Below are 19,059 nucleotides of genomic sequence, written 5' to 3' on the forward strand. Positions count from 1 at the left end.
GCGTATTTGCGTAATACATTTTGATCAATAAACTTTCCCTATTTAAACATGCACTATGGTGTGGCCTTTCTTTGCTCATAACTCCTTGATGTTGGTAAACACAATAAGTGAGCAATATATATAATATACATATGATAACGCACAGCACATTATGGAGTATGCCCCTGCTGTGAAGTCCTGCCTCCATCTACTTGTCATTTAATCGCTGGACAGGTTCATACAAAATATTAGATGAGGCCAATTGTCCTATACATATTTTTGACCTAGGGGTGGGATTGATTGTGAACTGGAAAGGGAAAATGCTTAGGGGACTGAGTACGGCTGCATCGTTACTGATTTGTAGAATCATTTTGATTCGATACAGGATCCGATTCAATTTGATTGGAACCTGGAAAGTTTTGCCTCAGTCAGAAATATTACAATTCTGGTCATGTATCAATATATATCCATAATTTCGTATCTATTAAAAGAAAGCTGACACATGTGAGACTTAATTAGAGATGTAAACAGAGAGTTATGAAACCTGCAGCTGCAGAAGCCAGCGAAAAAAAAAGAGGCAAACACAGCGCGGACCCGACGACACACCAAAATCTGACTCTGACGCGTCGGGTCCGCGCTCTGTGTTCACGTTTGTATGCAGAATCCGTAAACCTGCTCCCAGTTACTGTTTTAGCTGCATGATGTTTGACGACATGTTGTGAGGTTTAACCTGAGATGCTGGCGTTTCAGGCATAATAACGTTAATTTACAAATCGACACGGGATTTTAATGAATCAATATCACTTTATTCAGTTTAGCATGGATTGTAATCAGAAAGGCGATAATCAAAACCCACCCCTAATCAAGAACTTGCAAAGTAAAAACATGATCTATGTCAGGTAGCCCTTTTGTTATTTACATTTAAAAAGAGGATTAGTGTTACTGTGCGCTGGCTGAGTCTGTTTCTTTTCTTAGAAATAGTTTCTCCTGCCCTGGAGAAAATCCACTTGCATGGAACAGAAGAGGCTGTGGAGTGCAGGAACTACACTGCAAGTTGGTAGATATGCAGGTATTCCTGGGTCCTGCAGACTATCACCTAAAAACAATAAACAAAATTATTTTCTAAACTGTGTAGTAATGTAATGTACGTATAGTGTGAAATACATTTTTGTAGTCTTCATTAGCTTTAATTCACATGGAAGTGTTCCTAAAGTCATATGCTGTAATGGCATTTCCATTATGAAAACATGATTTTGGACATTTCAGGTTTTTCACTTCGGCAGATAAAATGAATTGAGCAAAATCAACTCAAAATATTTCCACATGCCAGGACATCCTCTCTTCCTTACTGGCTCCATATCTGTCAGTGGAATGATCACCTCTTCGCTATCTGTCACCATCAACACACTCCACGAATCCCGTGGATGATTCACTTCCTTATATCCGTTTGAATCATGTACCGAAGCAGTTACGTGGGTAATGAAGCTTTGGACGTCACTGGTCACGTGACTTTTGCCAAACGAAGCAAGCCTCGACACAGTGCTTCTGAACCAGTGTGTTGTTTTTTTCGACACACGCTCCGGAGCGCCAGCTTCAAGCGGGCCATCACTACCATTGACCATACCATCCTGATTAACAGGCTCTGGGACGTAGTTGGTGTGTCCTGTCTGGCTTTGAAGTGGTTTCAGTCATACCTCTCCAACAGGTCTTTTGGTGTTTTTGCGAATCGGTTTATGTCACATTCTAAAGATCTGACATGTGGGGTACCGCAGGGTTCAGTTCTGGGTCCTATTCTTTTTCTTTTGTACATGTTACCTCTAGGACTTATAATTAGGCAGTTCCCTGAGGTGTCTTATCACTTTTATGCTGATGATATTCAGCTCTTTTAAGCTGATGGAAGTCCATAAACTGTCCTCTTTAATTAAATGTTTAGCTTCCATTGAACAGTGGCTTGGTGACAACTACTTACAGTTGAACTCTGAGAAGTCAGAAACATTAATTATTGCCCCCGACAATCAGATATCTCTAATCAAACAGCATCTTGGTTCTCTTGGCTCATCTGTTCACCTGAGCCTCAGGTACCTCGGTGTGATGTTTGATTCTGCCATGTCCCTCGAACAACACTCTTGCCAGTTAATTAGGAACTGCCTTTTTCATCTAAGAAATGTCTCCAAACTGCGAAATTTGCTGTCTAAGTCTGAGTTAGAAATGGTTATTCATGCTTTTATTTTATCTCGCTTAGATTATTGTAACAGCCTTTTTCTTTGTTTGAGCAAAAGGAATCTTGACCGTCTCCAGTTAGTTCAGAATGCTGCTGCAAGGCTTTTAACTAAGACACGAAAAAGAGAGCACATTACACCAGTGTTACGTTCATTACACTGGCTTCCAGTACATTTCAGAATTCACTTTAAAATCTTGGTAATGACTTTTAAAGCTTTGAATTGTGATGCTCCTGCCTACATTTCTGATCTTTTAGAACCCCACGCTCCCTCTCGCAGCCTGAGATCTTCTAATCAAAAGCTGTTGGTAGTCCCTCGAACATATTTTAAAACCAGAGGTGATAGATCTTTTAGAGCGGTGGCCCCCAGGTTGTGGAATGCTCTCCCTCCATCATTACATTGCCTTGATTGTATTTATTCTTTTAAAAAGCAGCTTAAGACTCATTTATTTAGATTGGCTTTTAATTAGATTTCTGCTGTGTGTTTTATTATTAATGTATTTTATGTATCTGTTTTATATTACTGTGAAGCACTTTGTGGTTTTTATCCTGTGTAAAGTGCTATAAAAATAAATTGATTTGAATTGATCTGAGTGTCTCCCTTTGGTGAGGAGTAGGGTAGGAAGTGTGGGAAGTGCCTCCCTGTTTTGTTTAGTAGTATTCTTGTCTTTTGTTGCTGCGAGTGTTTCCTTTGTTTCTTTGGCATTATTAGTAAAACGGCGTTGCCGGCTCTTTGAGTTAGTGTTGTTTGTAATAACCTATATCATTTGTAATAAAACTATATTAATACATAACTCTGTCTGTTTTCCTTTTCATTCTGATTCTGGACTAATTTGTTACTGGTCCCCTCACTCATATGCCTAGACCCCTTCGGGGGGGGGGGGGGGGGGGGGGGGGGAATGTAACACAGTCCATTACTCTTGCCCAAAATCTAGAAAATAATTAAGCTGTTCTCTCAGTCCCGGTTACAGCAATGACTTGTTACAAGGAAGAAAGCTTGGTTGTACTTGAATGCATATACCACCTGTATGGTACATGTCCAGGGATTTCAAAGTATCCCAGCGCAAAACAGTTAAATAAATGTGTGTGAATGTGTTAACAAGGCTTCCTGTAAGAAAGTGCTTGGAGTGCTTGAATTAAATAGAAGAGTGTTATATTTGTACCAGCCCATATTAATAAAGAATTGTCTTTTCCCAAAACACAATCCATGTCAGTCTTTACAGTCTAATTCCTCGGTAGCAAAAATAATCCAAAGTTACCAAATGTTTATCATGAACGTACTCCTGTCTGCCGCTCAATTTCTTCTTTGTGTATCTGTGTTTTGGGATTATGTGCTGTACCTTCACATACCTTCTTTAGAGATGAGCGATTTAAGAGAAAAATCAGTTCCTTCTTTTGTACTCAGAGCCACCAATCTGACTGATTCTGCTTTCTTGATCTCGGTCTCTGCCTCTAAAGAACCGAAGAACAAAATAAAAAGACATTCAGGAGTCTTGAATCTCCCCAACAGATCAAAAGCAGTTATTGTTTCACCTGTTTCTGCCCAGCGGAAACTTTAAGTGTCTAAAGAGGTGATGTTGGATTAGACAGAGTGAGAGACGAGCAAAAAAACGACTTTAATTCTAGAAAATAATTTATTTACAGAAGAATTAATGAAGACTTCATAACAAAGCTGAAGGCCTTTGGTGTCTGATCATCCACAGAGTGTTGGAGTTAATGTTGTTTCAGAGGAGAGTTTTATGTTGTGTTTGTTGTTTCCCAATAAGATAATTTTTTGATCTGCACTAAAACACACAACTTCTGCCATCTTCTGTTTAAAAAAACATCTTGTAATGTGAGTGTTTGTGTTAGCCAGCTGTCAGGGTGCTGATGGCCAGACAAAAGGTTTTAATTGTTTTAAGTTTAACCAGAAAAAAATATGGAGCTAAATTTAATATTTACCCAAGGTGACAAATCGTCAAAGTGTTACGCTTCCGGGCACCCAACATGTTTCTAAATGACAAGATCGAAAAAATAAGGAAACATGAGGACCATTTAGAATCAATCCACACATGTTCCTTCATTCTCCTCAAATCGATTCGCGACGGCAGCACCGTCATTCTACTCTATTTCACCCATGTTGTTGAAAACTCAAAACAGATTTTGGCACAAAATGGAGAATCCACTGTGTGATCATGTAGTTCAAAGTTCAGGCTGGAACTGAAACAACAAAAGTGAAGCATCAGGAACAAAGATGAGATTCCACCAACCGTCTTAACAGAGAAACAAACTGCAGAATTTATTTTGCAGGACTTCTCTCTGAGGAGTTTTAGGTTCCTCCTGAGTGCTGTGACCATCTAGTGGCATCTTTGAATATTGCACTGGTGTAAGGAGTGCAGTGAAACCAGCACTCAATCAGTTTTTAACAAAAAATGGAAACATAAAACATCTACACCATCATAACATCTAATCTATTTGCATCAAATCACAGGATAATTATTTGTCTGGTTTTATATTTAGAGTTCATAATGAAATATTTGCCTTTGTATTGGGATTTTTTTTATTAATCATAAATGACTATGACACAGCTGATCTAAGTGTGGCAAAGAGACACATAAACATGAACTCATATTAGTTCCTATTACAGAGGATCATATTTTTTTGTTTCAAGGTCAACACAGACACATAATTATTGTTATTTTTTACTCCTGTTTTACTGCTGTCTTCAAACTTTACTCATAAAACCAAACCTAATAATAACTGTGTGTTTCTTCAAAGCTGCTGAAAACTGAACAGAAGCTGCAGTGAAAACAAACAGAGGAACAAACTCGCTGATGTACCCTGACCTCAGGCAGCAAGGCGTGATGGCTGTGTTTGCATATGAAAGTAGACTTGGTTCAGTGTCCTGTAAGGGCTGATGAAAAAAGTACAGAAAGACACACGGCAGATGTACGTATTTTATCTTTCATTTATTTTTACTGTAATTCTGTGTCTTCTGTCTTGCTACCTTTGAATTATTAGCCAGTCAGCTATCTGGTGAACGTGGTTAAATATTTCAGTCAGTGCACATCATCATGTGAAGCTAAGACCAAATCAGCTAATTATATGGGATAATGTTGTCCTCTGAAAGGGGCTTCTGACCACAAAACCTTGGAGAACCTTTTTACTGGACTGAGGAGGCTGAAGGTTTCCCACTGCAGGCAGAACAGACTCTGTTGGAAGGACTAAAGGTGAGACATGAACCATGAATTAGGTTTTTTGTGTTTTCAGACAATCAGATGATGGTTTTATGTGGTTTGACATAACCGTTAATGCCTCTGGGTGATGAGCTCTCTGTGTAGTTTATCATGTGTCTGATTCAGGTGGCTGGATCATTTCTGACTTTGTCAGGACGCAGAGCCCTACAGTTCTTAACATAATTATTATTCGATTAAAATGTTTTACGCCATTTAGTAACTGCATAATTTATGTTTAGTTGTTCAAACCCTTTACTTGATGGATGAAATTCAGTAGCCAGGGGCAGGAAATTCAGCAAAACATCAGAACAAGGCAGTGTTTAACCAGTTTAACCAGTCTAACAGTGTAGGCGTGTCATCAGTACAGTGAGCACCTGTATTCAAAACAATAACAGATAAGAGAAAAACAAGGAAGTGAGCTACAGAATACTTTACTTAAATACAGACTCAAACTCCTGAAGCATAAAGTGGTGAAAGTAAGACAAGACCTTAATAGAGAAAGAACAGAATCAGATCTTATCCTAGTGCAGACAGCAAACAGCTGCAGACAGACAGTGTTCAGGACGATGATGAAAAAGTGAATCTTTGATCTGATTTATATCATGTAAGTTTTTTATGTTTTTTTTTTATCGTTTGTTTTCTATTTAATCTCCTCTTTAAAAAGTTTAATCATCACAATGATTATTTGTTGACTCTTTGATTGCCAGAAAACAAAGCTCACTTTATTTCAGATTTTTTTGAAAAACAATGAAACCTCAATTATAATATAATATAATATAATATAATATAATATAAAATAATATAATGTAATGTAATGTAATATAAAACTATTATTATAATTAAACAGGTATTTGATAGCGATACCTTATTGCTATCAAATATCTCAATAAACAGAAAAAAATAAAATCTGTGTTTTATTCTCACTTTTCTCTCCCATCAGGTGACTGCAGGTTTTTACCAACATGGAAAGATATCACACAAAACCTCACATTATCTTCACTGCTAAAAGAACAAATACAGAAATGATTTCATACATGCAGTAACTCTCTACAACAAACCTGCTCTCTGTTTTGTTAATTCAAATTAACCCTGCAAAGTTTTTCCAGCCTATGTTCCACCTGGAGATTAAAAAAGTGTATATATATAACCCTGCCTTATTCTTTTCCTCACTCCTCAGACCAGACTCTCCTGAGCCTGAGATCAGACCCAGATCTCCACAGGAAGATCGCCCTGACTTTAAAAGAAGGGAACTGACTCCTGATGAGAGGTAAGACTTAACAAAATGTTAAACGTACCTTAACTCCATGAGTAAACAGTGAGAAGGTTTGGTTTAGTCATTTATTTATTTTTAACTTTGTTCACAAAAAGAAGAAAAGACAGTTGGATAAACAAACAGACTAAAGAGAACATTGTGAAGAGCATCAAACTTTTTAGCCTTACTGTAATATTATCACTGTGACTAGCTCCAAGTTTATCCTACTTTTTGTGTCAGAAGGCTAAAAATGTAATTTCTCTGTTCACCAGGATCACTGAGACACCAGATGCGCTTGAACCTGAACCTGGACCCAGCTGTGTGTCTTTGAAGAGTGATCGGTCAAAGATTTTCATCTTTGACTTTAAAGGAACAAAGTCTGCTGCTGCTGAGGAGTAAGATGTTTCACATTTACCTTACAGCTCTGTGGTACACCTGGCCTCAGTCCTGAGATTAAAGAGCTCCATAAGTGAGGCTGCTAATTTAAAAGAAAAATAAATCTATTTTAACAGCCCTGCATCCCCTGCACTGGGCATCACACTGATTATAATTTATGTGGTAATCAGCAGGAATGTGTCAGCAGTTAGTTTGACTCTTTTATTTGGTAAATGAGAGTTTCAGTATGATGCGGTTGCCAGTTTTGCGTAGGAAGGTGAAATGATCTGCAGCTGTATGTGTGGTGCTGGATGCCACGATATGAGCTGATGGATTTCTCTAAATATTAAATAATTCTCATAATCATCAACACAACTGATAAAGGACCACAGCAAATCTTTTTTTTTTAACCGTAATATTGACATTACATTTTTCACCAGTGGTCCTTTTTTATATGACCTGCATGGAATAACAAGACAAAATGGATTATAATGTAGTAAGATAGTAAGCGCTATACAAATACAGACCATAAGATGATCATTTTATTGTTCAGCATCTGGACACTGAACACCACAGATGTAGCCGAGTGTAGGCTGATTCAAAGTGTCATCATATGATTTTGTTTATGTGTATTATAAGTTTTTATACTCAGAAAAAAACTTCAGCTGCTGCTGTAAGATGCTCTTCCTTGTATTTTAAAGGCACAAAGGTCAAACTTAAAATGAAACACTTCAACACATCAACACGAATCTGACTTTTTTAATGTGATGATGCAATGTGCAGGAAATATCCATAATATGGTCATTACAAGAACACTGGTACAGAACCATCACTGACCTGTTAGTTTTGGACTAGTGGAGTTAAATAAATAAGTCTATAAATTGACATAATAGGTTTGTTACAGCACAGTTGTGCTTGTTTTAATCAGGATGATCATCTAACAGTAGAAGAAGAAATCTGTGGCTTGTATTTATGTGCTAAATGGTTCTAATTTCTTCATGATGTCTCCACAGAGCTGATCAGGAGAGTCTGCAGCATCAAACTGATCTGGACTCAGTATTTACAGTTTTTTCTGATTGCTTAAGCACATTTTTTGTAACTATTGGCTAATTTTGCAAAACTCTACACACAAATAAAAAAACCTGTCACCCAATTATCAAAACATTGTAGTTCCCTTGCAAAAGCGACCACAGCTAGATTAACCCCTCACACCTTTGTAAAAATGGTGTTTTCGTATCAAACAGTACACACAAGCCATCATCTACTAAGCACACAATGCGCCAACTGCACACTGATGGTATGAATACAAAACACATCTGGCTTTCGCTTTCTCTGTGTACAGATGTCAATTTGAGGTCACACCTTTGTCATAGTGTCATGTAAACATACAAGGATCCAAACGTCAAGTATTGGTGTTTATTCACACTCATCAAAACCAAGACAAAGTCAGAACACAAAATAGGAATGCCACAAATAAAAGGAAAAAAAAGACAATCAGCCTACATCATGTCGTCTTTCTGGGTCCGGCCACAAAATTTCGTCCACATCGCATGCGACATCCTCCAGTCCAAGGCACCGGGGAAAATATCTCCTTGCATGCCGTATCCAGGCCTGACATGATGCCTGGTCAATATCTCCACATGCCTCCTCCATTGCCTGTAAAAGGGCTACCTGTTGATGAGGATGACGGTCATACACTTTCCAGCGCCAGGCAGAGAAGAACTCCTCGATGGGATTCAAGAATGGAGAGTATGGAGGGAGGTTGAGTGCCATGAAGGATGGGTGGTCTGTAAACCAGTTGCGGACCAAAGCAGCCCTATGGAAACTAACATTGTCCCATATGATGACATATCGGGTCTGCTCTGGTCTCTGAACAGTGAGCATGTCATGCAAGGTGTCCAGGAATGCAATAATGTGTGCAGTGTTGTATGGGCCTATGGTTGCATGATGGTGAACAACACCATTTTGGCTTATAGCTGCACACATGGTTATGTTACCACCACGTTGTCCTGGGACATTGATGATGGCACGGTGTCCAATGATGTTCCTGCCACGTCTCCTGGTTTTACTGAGGTTAAAACCGGCCTCATCTACAAAAAGTAGCTCATGTCCCATTGCATCTGCTTCTAGTTCCATCACTCTCTGGACAAGACGAAACAAATGCAACACATCAGGCCCATGCACAGCACTACAGTATGCACTTCCAAATTCAGAACCAATGACACTAGCTTACCTGCACATAGTCATATCGCAGTTGCTTTACACGTTCTGTGTTTCTCTCGAAAGGAACTCTGTAAATTTGCTTCATTCTTATTCTGTGGCGCGCAAGTACACGACTTAGTGTAGAAATGCTTGCACTGTGTATATTTTGAAAGATGGTGTCATCATCCATTATGCGCTGCTGTATTTCACGCAGTCTTATTGCATTATTGGCAATCACCATGTTCACTATATGGGTCTCCTGCTCTGGAGTGAACATTCTGCCTCTGCCCCCAACATCTGGACGTCTAGCAATTCTGTAAAATAACAATTTCAGTATTTTTGCATGTATGGTACTGTTGTGTTTCTCATTAGAGTATGGCAGTGCTACAAAGTACTTACCGATTCTCATTTCGGAATGTCCTAATGATGCTTGCCACAGTGTAGCGGCTCAGTTTAGGCTGAACACGTTGGCCAGCTTCCCTCAGGGTCATCCCATGGTTGATAACATGGTCCACTATTGTAGCTCTGGTGTCATCAGTTATTCTGTTTTGTACTCTTCTTACCCTTCCTCTTTCCCCTCCTCGTCCTCTTCTTGCTCCTCCACGTCCTCTTCCTCCGTCCTCTTCTTGCTCCTCCACGTCCTCTTCCTCCAACCTCTTCACCTCCACGTCCTCTTCCTCCAACCTCTTCACCTCCACGTCCTCTCCCTCGGCCTCCTCTGATTCTCACTCTTCTCGCTCTTACTGCTCCTTCCATTGTACTCCACATGGACAGCTTACCTGTGGCCTGTTCATAGTGCTTAGGCTGATTGCAAAGTGGACTAATTATCTAAGACAGTTTTCACATGTGAAAGTGTGCCAGACAGTTGGCAAATTAGTGTTAATGATAGCCATACATGTGTATACTTTTGCTAGGAGTGTGTTGGAAATTTGGTAATTGAGTGTTGTGCAGTGAATTGTGCCTACAGTTTTGCAAAGTGTGTGTTACAAAATTGCAAACTGAGTGCAAAGCAGTTTTTGTGCTTTTAGTTTTGCAAACTCAGTGAGTGGTTTTGCTATAAGTCTGAATAGTTTTAGAGATTGTGCTACAGGAATCACAGTTAGGGTTTAAGCATTCAGAAAAAACTGTAAGCAATCAGAAAAAACTGTAATTATGATTGAGAAGAATAATACATGCTCTCGATTCAATTAAGTACTCAGATTCAAAGTGTAATTAAATAAATATTGATTTAATTGGGATGTTTGCTGTCATAGCCTCCTGAGAATCGAGAAAAAAATACTCTTCTCATTGAACTTTTTAATGTTTTCCTTCTTCTTTGGAGCTAAAAGAGGCCACCCAAACACATGAAATATCAGTGGAAAGCCCAGGATGTCTTCTATTTAGTAAATGAGTACCTTAGTACACAAGGTACCTCAAAAAGTCAAAAGACTAACTTCTCTCTTCCAGTTTTTTTTTGCAGATATTATCAAAATGTTTCTAAAAATGTTATCCACAGCATCAAGTGACTTCATCCTCAAAAATGAGTGGACGCTGCATGCAGGACTCAGTAGCTCTATTGAGGCTGGAAATAACCGAAGCTACAAAACAAAAACAATAACAGGAACAACTTGACTGGCCAACGGGTCCAGCCTAACTCGAGCCGCTACACTGTAGCAAGCATCATAAGGACATTTTGAAATGAGAATCGGTTAGTACAGTCACTTTGCACTAAGATTTGTAGCACTGCCATATGCCAATGAGAAACACACCAATACCATTGATGTAAAAATACTGAAATTGTTACTTTACAGAATTGCTAGATGACCAGATGCTGGGGCAGAGGAAGCATGTTCACTGCAGACCAAGTAACCCATATAGTCATTATGGCGATTGCAAATAATCATATACTTGGAAATAAACACTTTTGTTTGTTTTGATGTGTTTGAATAAACACCAGTACTTGAAGTTTGGATCCCTCTATGCTTATGGATCTATGACAGAAGCATGAGCTCAAACTGACATAGCCTACCTTGTGCACAGGGAAGGCAAACGCCAGATGTGTTTTGTATTCATACCATCAGTGTGCAGTTGGCGCATTGTGTGCTTAGTAGATGATGGCTTGTGTGTACTGTTTGATACGGAAACACCATTTTTACGAAGGTGTGAAGAGTTAATCTAGCTGTGTTTGCTTTTGCAAGAGAACTACAATGTTTTGATGATTGGGTGACAGGTTTTCTTATTTGTGTGAAGAGTTTTGTAAAATTAGCCAATAGTTACAAAAAATGTGCTTAAGCAATCAGAAAAAACTGTAATACCAAACAGGCTAACAGAGATTACATGCACCAAGAGGGAGGGGGCAACAACGAGCAGAGTGAAACACAGACAATATATACACAGGAATACAAGCTGGACACACGTTCTCTCAATGAACTCACCACACACTTAGACAGCTGAATTTGAACACACAATATCCTCATCATATTTACATGATGATGAATGACCCACAAAGACTTTCCCTCCTGCTCCGTTATTCCCACTGACACTTCTGGTGGAAACGTCTCATAAACAACAGGAGAAAGACTCGGACTGAGTTTAGAGGTTGCTGAAATGCTGCTGCAAAAAAGTATGAAACCAATACAGAATATATAATCATGAAAACAAGAATAATCGAAAGTACAAACCAGAAAAAAAAACCCCAAACATCCCAAAACTCCAAATGCTGTGTCCAAAATACATCATCCTGGTCACAAAGAGCCGGGCCCAGCGTATCCAAACAAGGCCGTGGAAAACAAGTCCCCCTCCATGGAGCTTTTCTAATCACAGGAGACAACGCACGCTCGACGTCGCTTATCAGCCAAACCACGCCACCAGTAAAGCCTGAGCTTTACCTGAAAACCTCCTCTTCTCCCTCTCCTTCTCCGTGGTCTAGAGGAACCACCGAAATCGCCTGACAAGGATCCAGTTAATGGAGAAGGGTGAAAAATGCCAGAGGATGACGAGACATCGTGAGGCATCATAGAGGATCGGATGGATAGCAAAGCCAGGCGATCATACACCAGGGCAGCAAATACATCATTAAAACTGAATGAGAACAGTAGAGCAGAAAAAAATAACACAACAGTAGTAGAGCGCGACAAACTGCACCCTGCAGCGGGAGAGCCAAACACAGGCGCCATCATACCGGAAGTTTTAGTTTTAGTTCACCTGGTTGAGAAACTGTAACACTTTTGTTTCATTGTCCCCCTCCGTACCAGATTCATTGTCACCCCTTGCCAATGTTTTGGGTCAGATTGGGTTCCCAGACTTATTCTCAGTCTGGAGCTTACTGTGTGCCTTCATGCCAATAAATGCAGAACTACTGTAAGCTTTGAAACAGGATTTTGGTGCCAAATAAAAGTGAAGTAAATATTTGTTATTTCATGCAGAGCTGATACAGTCATGTGAAAAGTTAGAATTCTTCATAAAGCGATTCCTCTTAAGTTATTCAATTCCTGTGCACTGTGTGCACACAGATTTTTATATATTATTTTGACCTTTTTACATGTCTAATACTCACTGTCAGGTTGTATTTAGGTAATTTAAGAACCTGGTACGGACCAGATGATTTTTTTTTTTAAATTGTGCTTTGATACATAAAACCCTAGAACCGTAGAAAGTGTATATCTGTTTTGACTTTATTAAGAGATAAAATAAAACACAAGGTTATTTCTCTAGAAAAGATGAATCAGAGAATATAAAGGCCACGTCTGCACACTAAAAGATAATGTGCTCATTTCAGTGTGGAGCCTCAAGGAGTCCAGTGGATGAGACCAGGTCTAATGAAATGTAAGTATTTTTGATTTATGAGCTGCATTCACACAATCTTGTACTGTTCTACATTTTTTGTCACGGTTCCTTTTAGATTTCTGTGATCTGACGCTGGATCCAAACACAGCACACAGAAACCTCAAACTGTCTGATGACAACAAGGAGGTGACGCATGTGGAAGAAGATCAGCTGTATCCTGATCATGATCTTAGCTTTGATCACTGGCCTCAGCTGCTGTGTACTAACAGTCTGACTGGTCGCTGTTACTGGGAGGTCGAGAGGAGAGGTTCATGTTGCTGTAGTTTATGGAGGAATCAGACGGAAAGGAGAAGAGGATGAAAGCAGGTTTGGAAGGACTCATCAATCCTGGAGTCTCAACTGCAGTGATGATAAAGGTTACTATGTAAGTCACAAATTTGATTTAAGAGCCATCCCTCTTCTCCCCTCAGCTGTTTCTCACAAAGTAGCAGTGTATGTGGACTGTTCTGCAGGAACTGTGTCCTTCTACAGTGTCTCCTCTGATAAACTGATCCACCTGCACACCTTCAACACCACCTTCACTGAACCTGTATATGCTGGGTTTAGAGTGAAGCCTGACTCTAGTATCCACCTCTGTGCTGACTCAGAATAATGAACTTACTGTGCAGAGAAATATTCTCACATTGGTGTTTCACACTTTTCCTCACTTAGTATATCAGGTAACTGTCTCGTACATATATTAGTTTGTTTTTCAGTCGAGAGATGTTGGATAAAACTGATTCTCCTGAAATTTTTTTTAATCATCTTATTGTCTTTGGTGCCTTTTTTAAGAGCAGATATCAGTTGTTACTTATATACTGCAGTTTAAATACCCACAGGACTTTTAGTGCTGAGGAAAGAGGAACTGTATTTTTAAATCTGTTGCATTATACACATTTTAATCATGCTTAGACTGATGGATGAAATCTTTGGAACATATAATTTAGACATTTTAGACGTTGTTGGTTAGACTTTGTGATGATGAGCGCTGCAGGCTCTAAATATTTTGTGTTTAGGCGTCTTTAATTTTTTACATTGCATAACTATACATTTGTGTCTCTCTCTTGTTATGCAAATTAAGTAACATTTCACTACAATTAGTTCCTGGAGAAAAGCAATATCACCACTATGTGACCAGTTTTCACAACAACTGATCTGGATGGTTCTGGATCCATTTATTAGTCTGTGTTGATCCAAATGTAGCTTCTAGTACTGCTGATACAAGAAGAGCAGCTTATGGCTAACTGGACGCTGTGGAGACGTCTCTCTTCAGTTCATAATCAATAAAAACAGTCTGACTTATAGATGACCTCCAGTCTGTGTTTCTTGACTGAACAGAAACAGTTTTACAGGCTCAGATTTGGTTTTTATTCCGTGTTAAAACAGACTCATGAATTGTAACAGAAACGGAAAAGTGAAGACAAAAGAATCAAGATGAAAACAGTCGGATTTTTTCTTCTTGACTTCTTGCAGATTCTGTCAGTGTATGTTTACTTCTCCCGTGTATATATGTGTGTAGTATACACACCAAGTGTTATTAAAGTTAGGTTAATTAACAAACTTGATTTATTTAATTTACAAACTTGCATAGAGTAAGTTGCGATTCTGTTAAAGTGATTTAATCCTATAGTTTCAGTAGAGCTTGTTTTGGTTGAGTAGATTTATCAGATGTACTTAAAATTTCTCTTTCAAGTTAAATGTATCATACATTTTATATTTCACTAACCCAGTTGTGTGGAACCAGTTAATATAACTGGGTGGAGTAAATACAACATTTTATTTCTTAGAGTGTATTTAAAAGTGACTGTTTGGATTCATTTAACTAAAATAATTAAAATCTGTAAATAAATGAAAAAATGCATCTTTGAAAATGAGAGTAGGATAAAAAAATAATCTGAAAAGGTCAGGATTGAAGAAAGAGGAAAGTACACAGGAGTATTTTAATCTGTTTGATTGGGTCCAGTGAGCTCACAGCGCCTCCAGCAGGTGGATTCCAGTACTGTTTGTTTTTTAAGCTGTAAACAGTTTCCTTCTCTGCTGTCAGTGTCTGTTTGGAGCCGAGTTACTAAAGAGGTCTTTTATTTGAGCCAGTTTAAATGGTTTAAATTTGAAATATCTGTTTGTCTCCTCCAGCAATTTCCTAATGTTGTAAACCTGCTCAACATTTGGCAATAAAACCCTTCTGATTCTGACTAACGGGACCTAAAACACAACTCAGCTGAAAAGAAAACACAAAAGCGCACCACCTGGTGGCCAGAGGTGGAAACACAAATGAAAGCAAAGCACACATACACAGCTCCTTCAAGTTTGGTGATGTGTGTAGCTCTCTGAACACATGAGGCAGAGTTCATGTCAATGCCACTGCTGCAGCAGCAACAAAGTGAGCCACAAAAGACAAGAGCTGTTTCTCAACATCAAATACTCCAAGTTTGTTCTTCCTTAGCTGCTAACTTGCAAACTTGGCAAATTAACTTAAGCGCCCAGACTTCTGAGCATGGGAGGACACACACACACATTTCGACTGTGATTAATATATAAAAGGGAAATTATTAGAGGTTTCATAAATAAAAATATATATTACTGATTTATTTTATTATTTTTTTGAAGTGGAAATGTGGAGTTAACAGTTGTTTGTAGACAAAACTCTTATGGCTTATATACAGTCTACTAAATGACTTGTGTAGATGAGTTAGCGAAATTCTACTTCAGAATTGGTATTTATTAAATGTATTTCTCTTTTAGCACATAAACAGTGGTGAGAGTTATAAGGCCATGTGGTGGTGCAGAAAGCTGCATCTGGTCAGAAGGGAACAAACACACAAACTTGTTGGCTGGATTTGTATAAAATGAAATGTCTGGCAATGAACAGAAGCAAGGATATCGATGTTTACACCCTTGTGCAATGAAGAGGATGCATGTTGTATCACAAGACACGATAAGACAGCTGATTGTTTTGTTTCACTGAGGCATTTTGTGAGGGTATAGCTGCTGTGGCATTTGTCTGGCTGGAAACAACAACTGTAATCTCCACATTTCGACTTTTCTCCAAATACTATTTTGAGGTAAAACTCCTTCCTTGACAGATCCCAGCAGGAAACTGAAGTGAGTCGAGTCAAAGAGCTTCAGGAGAAGCTGGAGCAGGAGATCGCTGAGCTGAAGAGGAAAGACGGCGAGCTGGAGCAGCTCTCACACACAGAGGATCACAACCAGTTTCTACACAACTACCCCTCACTGTCAGCACTCAGTGAGTCTACACACTCATCCAGCATCAATATTCGTCCTCTGAGCTACTTTGAGGATGTGACAGCAGCTGTGTCAGAGACCAGAGATAAACTACAGGACATTCTGAGAGAGGAATGGACAAACATCTCACTGACAGTCACTGAAGTGGATGTTTTACTGTCACCAGCAGAGCCAAAGACCAGAGCTGGATTCTTAAAATATTCACATGAAATCACACTGGATCCAAACACAGCAAACACACATCTGTTATTATCTGAGGGGAACAGAAAAGTAACAAGAATGAAACAACAACAGTCTTATTCTGATCATCCAGACAGATTCACTGTATGGTATCAGGTCCTGAGTAGAGAGAGTCTGACTGGACGTTGTTACTGGGAGGTGGAGTGGAGAGGAGGAGGAGTTCGTGTAGCAGTCGCATATAAGAATATCAGCAGAACAGGGACGGGCGATGAATGTGGATTTGGAAACAATAACAAATCTTGGGCATTACGTTGTGACACAAACAGTTGTAAATTTTGGCACAACAAAGTCCGAACTGTCCTCTCAGGTCCTCGGTCCTCCAGAGTAGGAGTGTACCTGGATCACAGAGCAGGTATTCTGTCTTTCTATAGCTTCTCTGAAACCATGACTCTCCTCCACAGAGTCCAGACCACATTCACTCAGCCGCTCTATGCTGGACTTTTTCTTTATGGACTTGGATCCACTGCAGAGTTGATTAAAGTCAAATAGAGAAGACAGGTTCATGTTGATCCCTGACCATTATATGTACTTGTGTAGTTTCTAAATGAGGCTTTACATTTTAGAAGCTGAGAAGTTCAGTGGTCCATTGATGTGTGAAAATAATATTGCACTGATTCAAACTGTACTTACATTTATATACCTTACATCAATATAAATCTGAATTTGTTCTTATGGCTGATAATCATGTGAGTTTAAATGATACTACTCTTCATATTCAGCATGTTTGAAATCTGTCATCAGTCTGGTTAGTGCTTTTATTCTGTAGTTGCTGTAGTGGGTTGTCAAATGCAACAATATATTGGAGCTGCAGTGATTCATCAGTTAGTCAATGATTAGAGAATTGATTGTTTTATCATTATTTTAGTCACATTTAAAGCTGGTTCCAGTTTCTGAAATGTGAAGATTGTTGGTTTTCTTGATCATATATGACTGTAAACTTAATGTCTTTGAGGTTTGAACTTTTAAAATGTAACGAAATTTAAATACTTAATGTTTGACATTTAATATTATTTTTCATATGAAAACTTTGATCACACTCGATCGTTTATACATTGAAATATAAACACTAAATGATTCAGGCCTGTATATTGTGGAAGATAGACATGTTTCTTGCCCTGAGCTGTGTCTGGCAGGCAGAGCGTCTCCACAAATCTGAAGCTTCTGATTTGGAGAAAATGACCTGAGGGAGACACCTGGTGGACAAACACAGACATGACAGGAAGAAAGACTAAAGTGCAGAGTGGAGACAAACAGCTGGAAATACTTGTTGGAAAGGATTGTCATGCTTCAGACAAACACACAGCACACACTCTAACAGTCCTTTATTTGCACTCAAGGAGACACATGAAGAAACCAAATCACACAATAATGAAGTGAACACATTTATAGTCAGTGTTCAAGATGATGGATAGAAATGAAAATCATGGAGCATTTATGCATTTTTACGTCTGTGTCACAGAAACTGTTCAGCTATTCTCTGTTTATTAGTCTATTTATCAGGAACCTCTGTTGATTTTATATGTAAAGCATTTTTCTTCTATCACTGAACCTTTTAAGGGTTTTCTCTTAGTAGTTTTGGGGAGTTTTCAATTAGATTTACAGCTTCAGAATAACTTTGTGATGTCAGATTAGAAAGTCTCTGTCCAACCCTGGTGTTTGATCAGATGTTTGATCCCTGCAGGGATCCCTTCCGTGGACTCTGTATCTCCTGAATCAGATAACTCCGCTACTGTGTGTTTGTATCTGAACTCTAAAGACATTATTCAGATATTTTTTGTACTGGATTTGAGTTAGATTTTTACTGATGTATGGTTCGTTGTAAAAAGTGGATCTACCAACAGTTTATTTCTTTGAACAAAGGTTCTTTACAGTAAAGTGAGGCAGGAGATGTGCTTCCAAGATTTATTATTCAGACAGAGAAAGCAACTTTAACAAAAAACAAAACTACAAATTCAACCATACAGGGAAGAGGACTTCAGGACTGAGGTTTACCAGCAGGTGAGAATGGTCAATACAAGGGGAAGGCGGATCCATCAAATAAACAAACAAAAAATAATAGATCAACTCAGGCGCTTTTGAACGTGCACTCAATCGTGAAGGGAATCCGGTCCTGGATCAGTCCGGGGTGCTACTGAAACAGGGAAGAATTATTAGATGATGTTTGCCGGCTGACAAAAGCAGCATTCACTGACACCACAACCCTGAACCCGCTGCTCCTCCCCTGCAGCCACAAACCACACCCCGCCACAAATACCTCGAACTTTACATGAACAAAATCGTGCAACAACAACGCATTAACCTCACAACTTTTCAAGACACACAAATTTAAACAATGCTTCATCAAAGAAAAGCAATACACAATTAACCCCACCTCAAACAGGTGCACACACACTCACTTTAAATTATTAAGGCTCCATTTAAGACATCGAACATGGTCACTGCTCAAGTGACAGAACTGCACAAAACCACACTGAATGCAGAGAACACAAACCAACGCACACAGCAGCAAAAAGAACTACAGCAACACAACC

General features: G+C 39.0%; 2 protein-coding genes across 3 annotated transcripts in view; both read left to right on the forward strand.

The window, feature by feature from the left end:
- LOC113018254 (protein NLRC3-like) overlaps window positions 1-15,237 on the forward strand; it is a 28,505-nt gene extending 13,268 nt beyond the window's left edge. The window contains exons 6-7 of one of the 2 annotated variants that reach the window (XM_080298566.1): window positions 13,122-13,372; window positions 13,477-15,237. In XM_080298566.1, coding sequence (XP_080154692.1) covers window positions 13,122-13,366 — 245 coding nt within the window. In that variant the 3' untranslated portion in view covers window positions 13,367-13,372; window positions 13,477-15,237. Of the gene's footprint in view, window positions 1-13,121 lie in introns of both variants that reach the window. The other variant, XM_080298565.1, reaches the window with a different exon arrangement.
- Window positions 15,238-15,380: 143 nt separating this feature from the next.
- LOC145423377 (tripartite motif-containing protein 16-like protein) lies at window positions 15,381-17,614 on the forward strand. Its single transcript, XM_080295780.1, has 2 exons — window positions 15,381-15,472; window positions 16,129-17,614. The coding sequence occupies exons 1-2, from the start codon at window positions 15,381-15,383 to the stop codon at window positions 17,015-17,017; spliced, it is 981 nt and encodes a 326-aa protein (XP_080151906.1). The 3' UTR covers window positions 17,018-17,614.
- Window positions 17,615-19,059: the final 1,445 nt, after the last annotated feature.

The sequence above is a fragment of the Astatotilapia calliptera genome, chromosome 3 (assembly GCF_964374335.1).
Source record: "Astatotilapia calliptera chromosome 3, fAstCal68.1, whole genome shotgun sequence".
Taxonomy (NCBI): Eukaryota; Metazoa; Chordata; class Actinopteri; order Cichliformes; family Cichlidae; genus Astatotilapia; species Astatotilapia calliptera.

Coding starts and splice junctions, on each gene's coding strand:
- LOC145423377 (XM_080295780.1), top strand. CDS start 15,381: ATGAGGCAGAGTTCATGTCAATGCCACTGCTGCAGCAGCAACAAAGTG. Junction 15,473..16,128: donor CTCAACATCAAATACTCCAA/GTTTGTTCTTCC, acceptor CTTCCTTGACAG/ATCCCAGCAGGAAACTGAAG.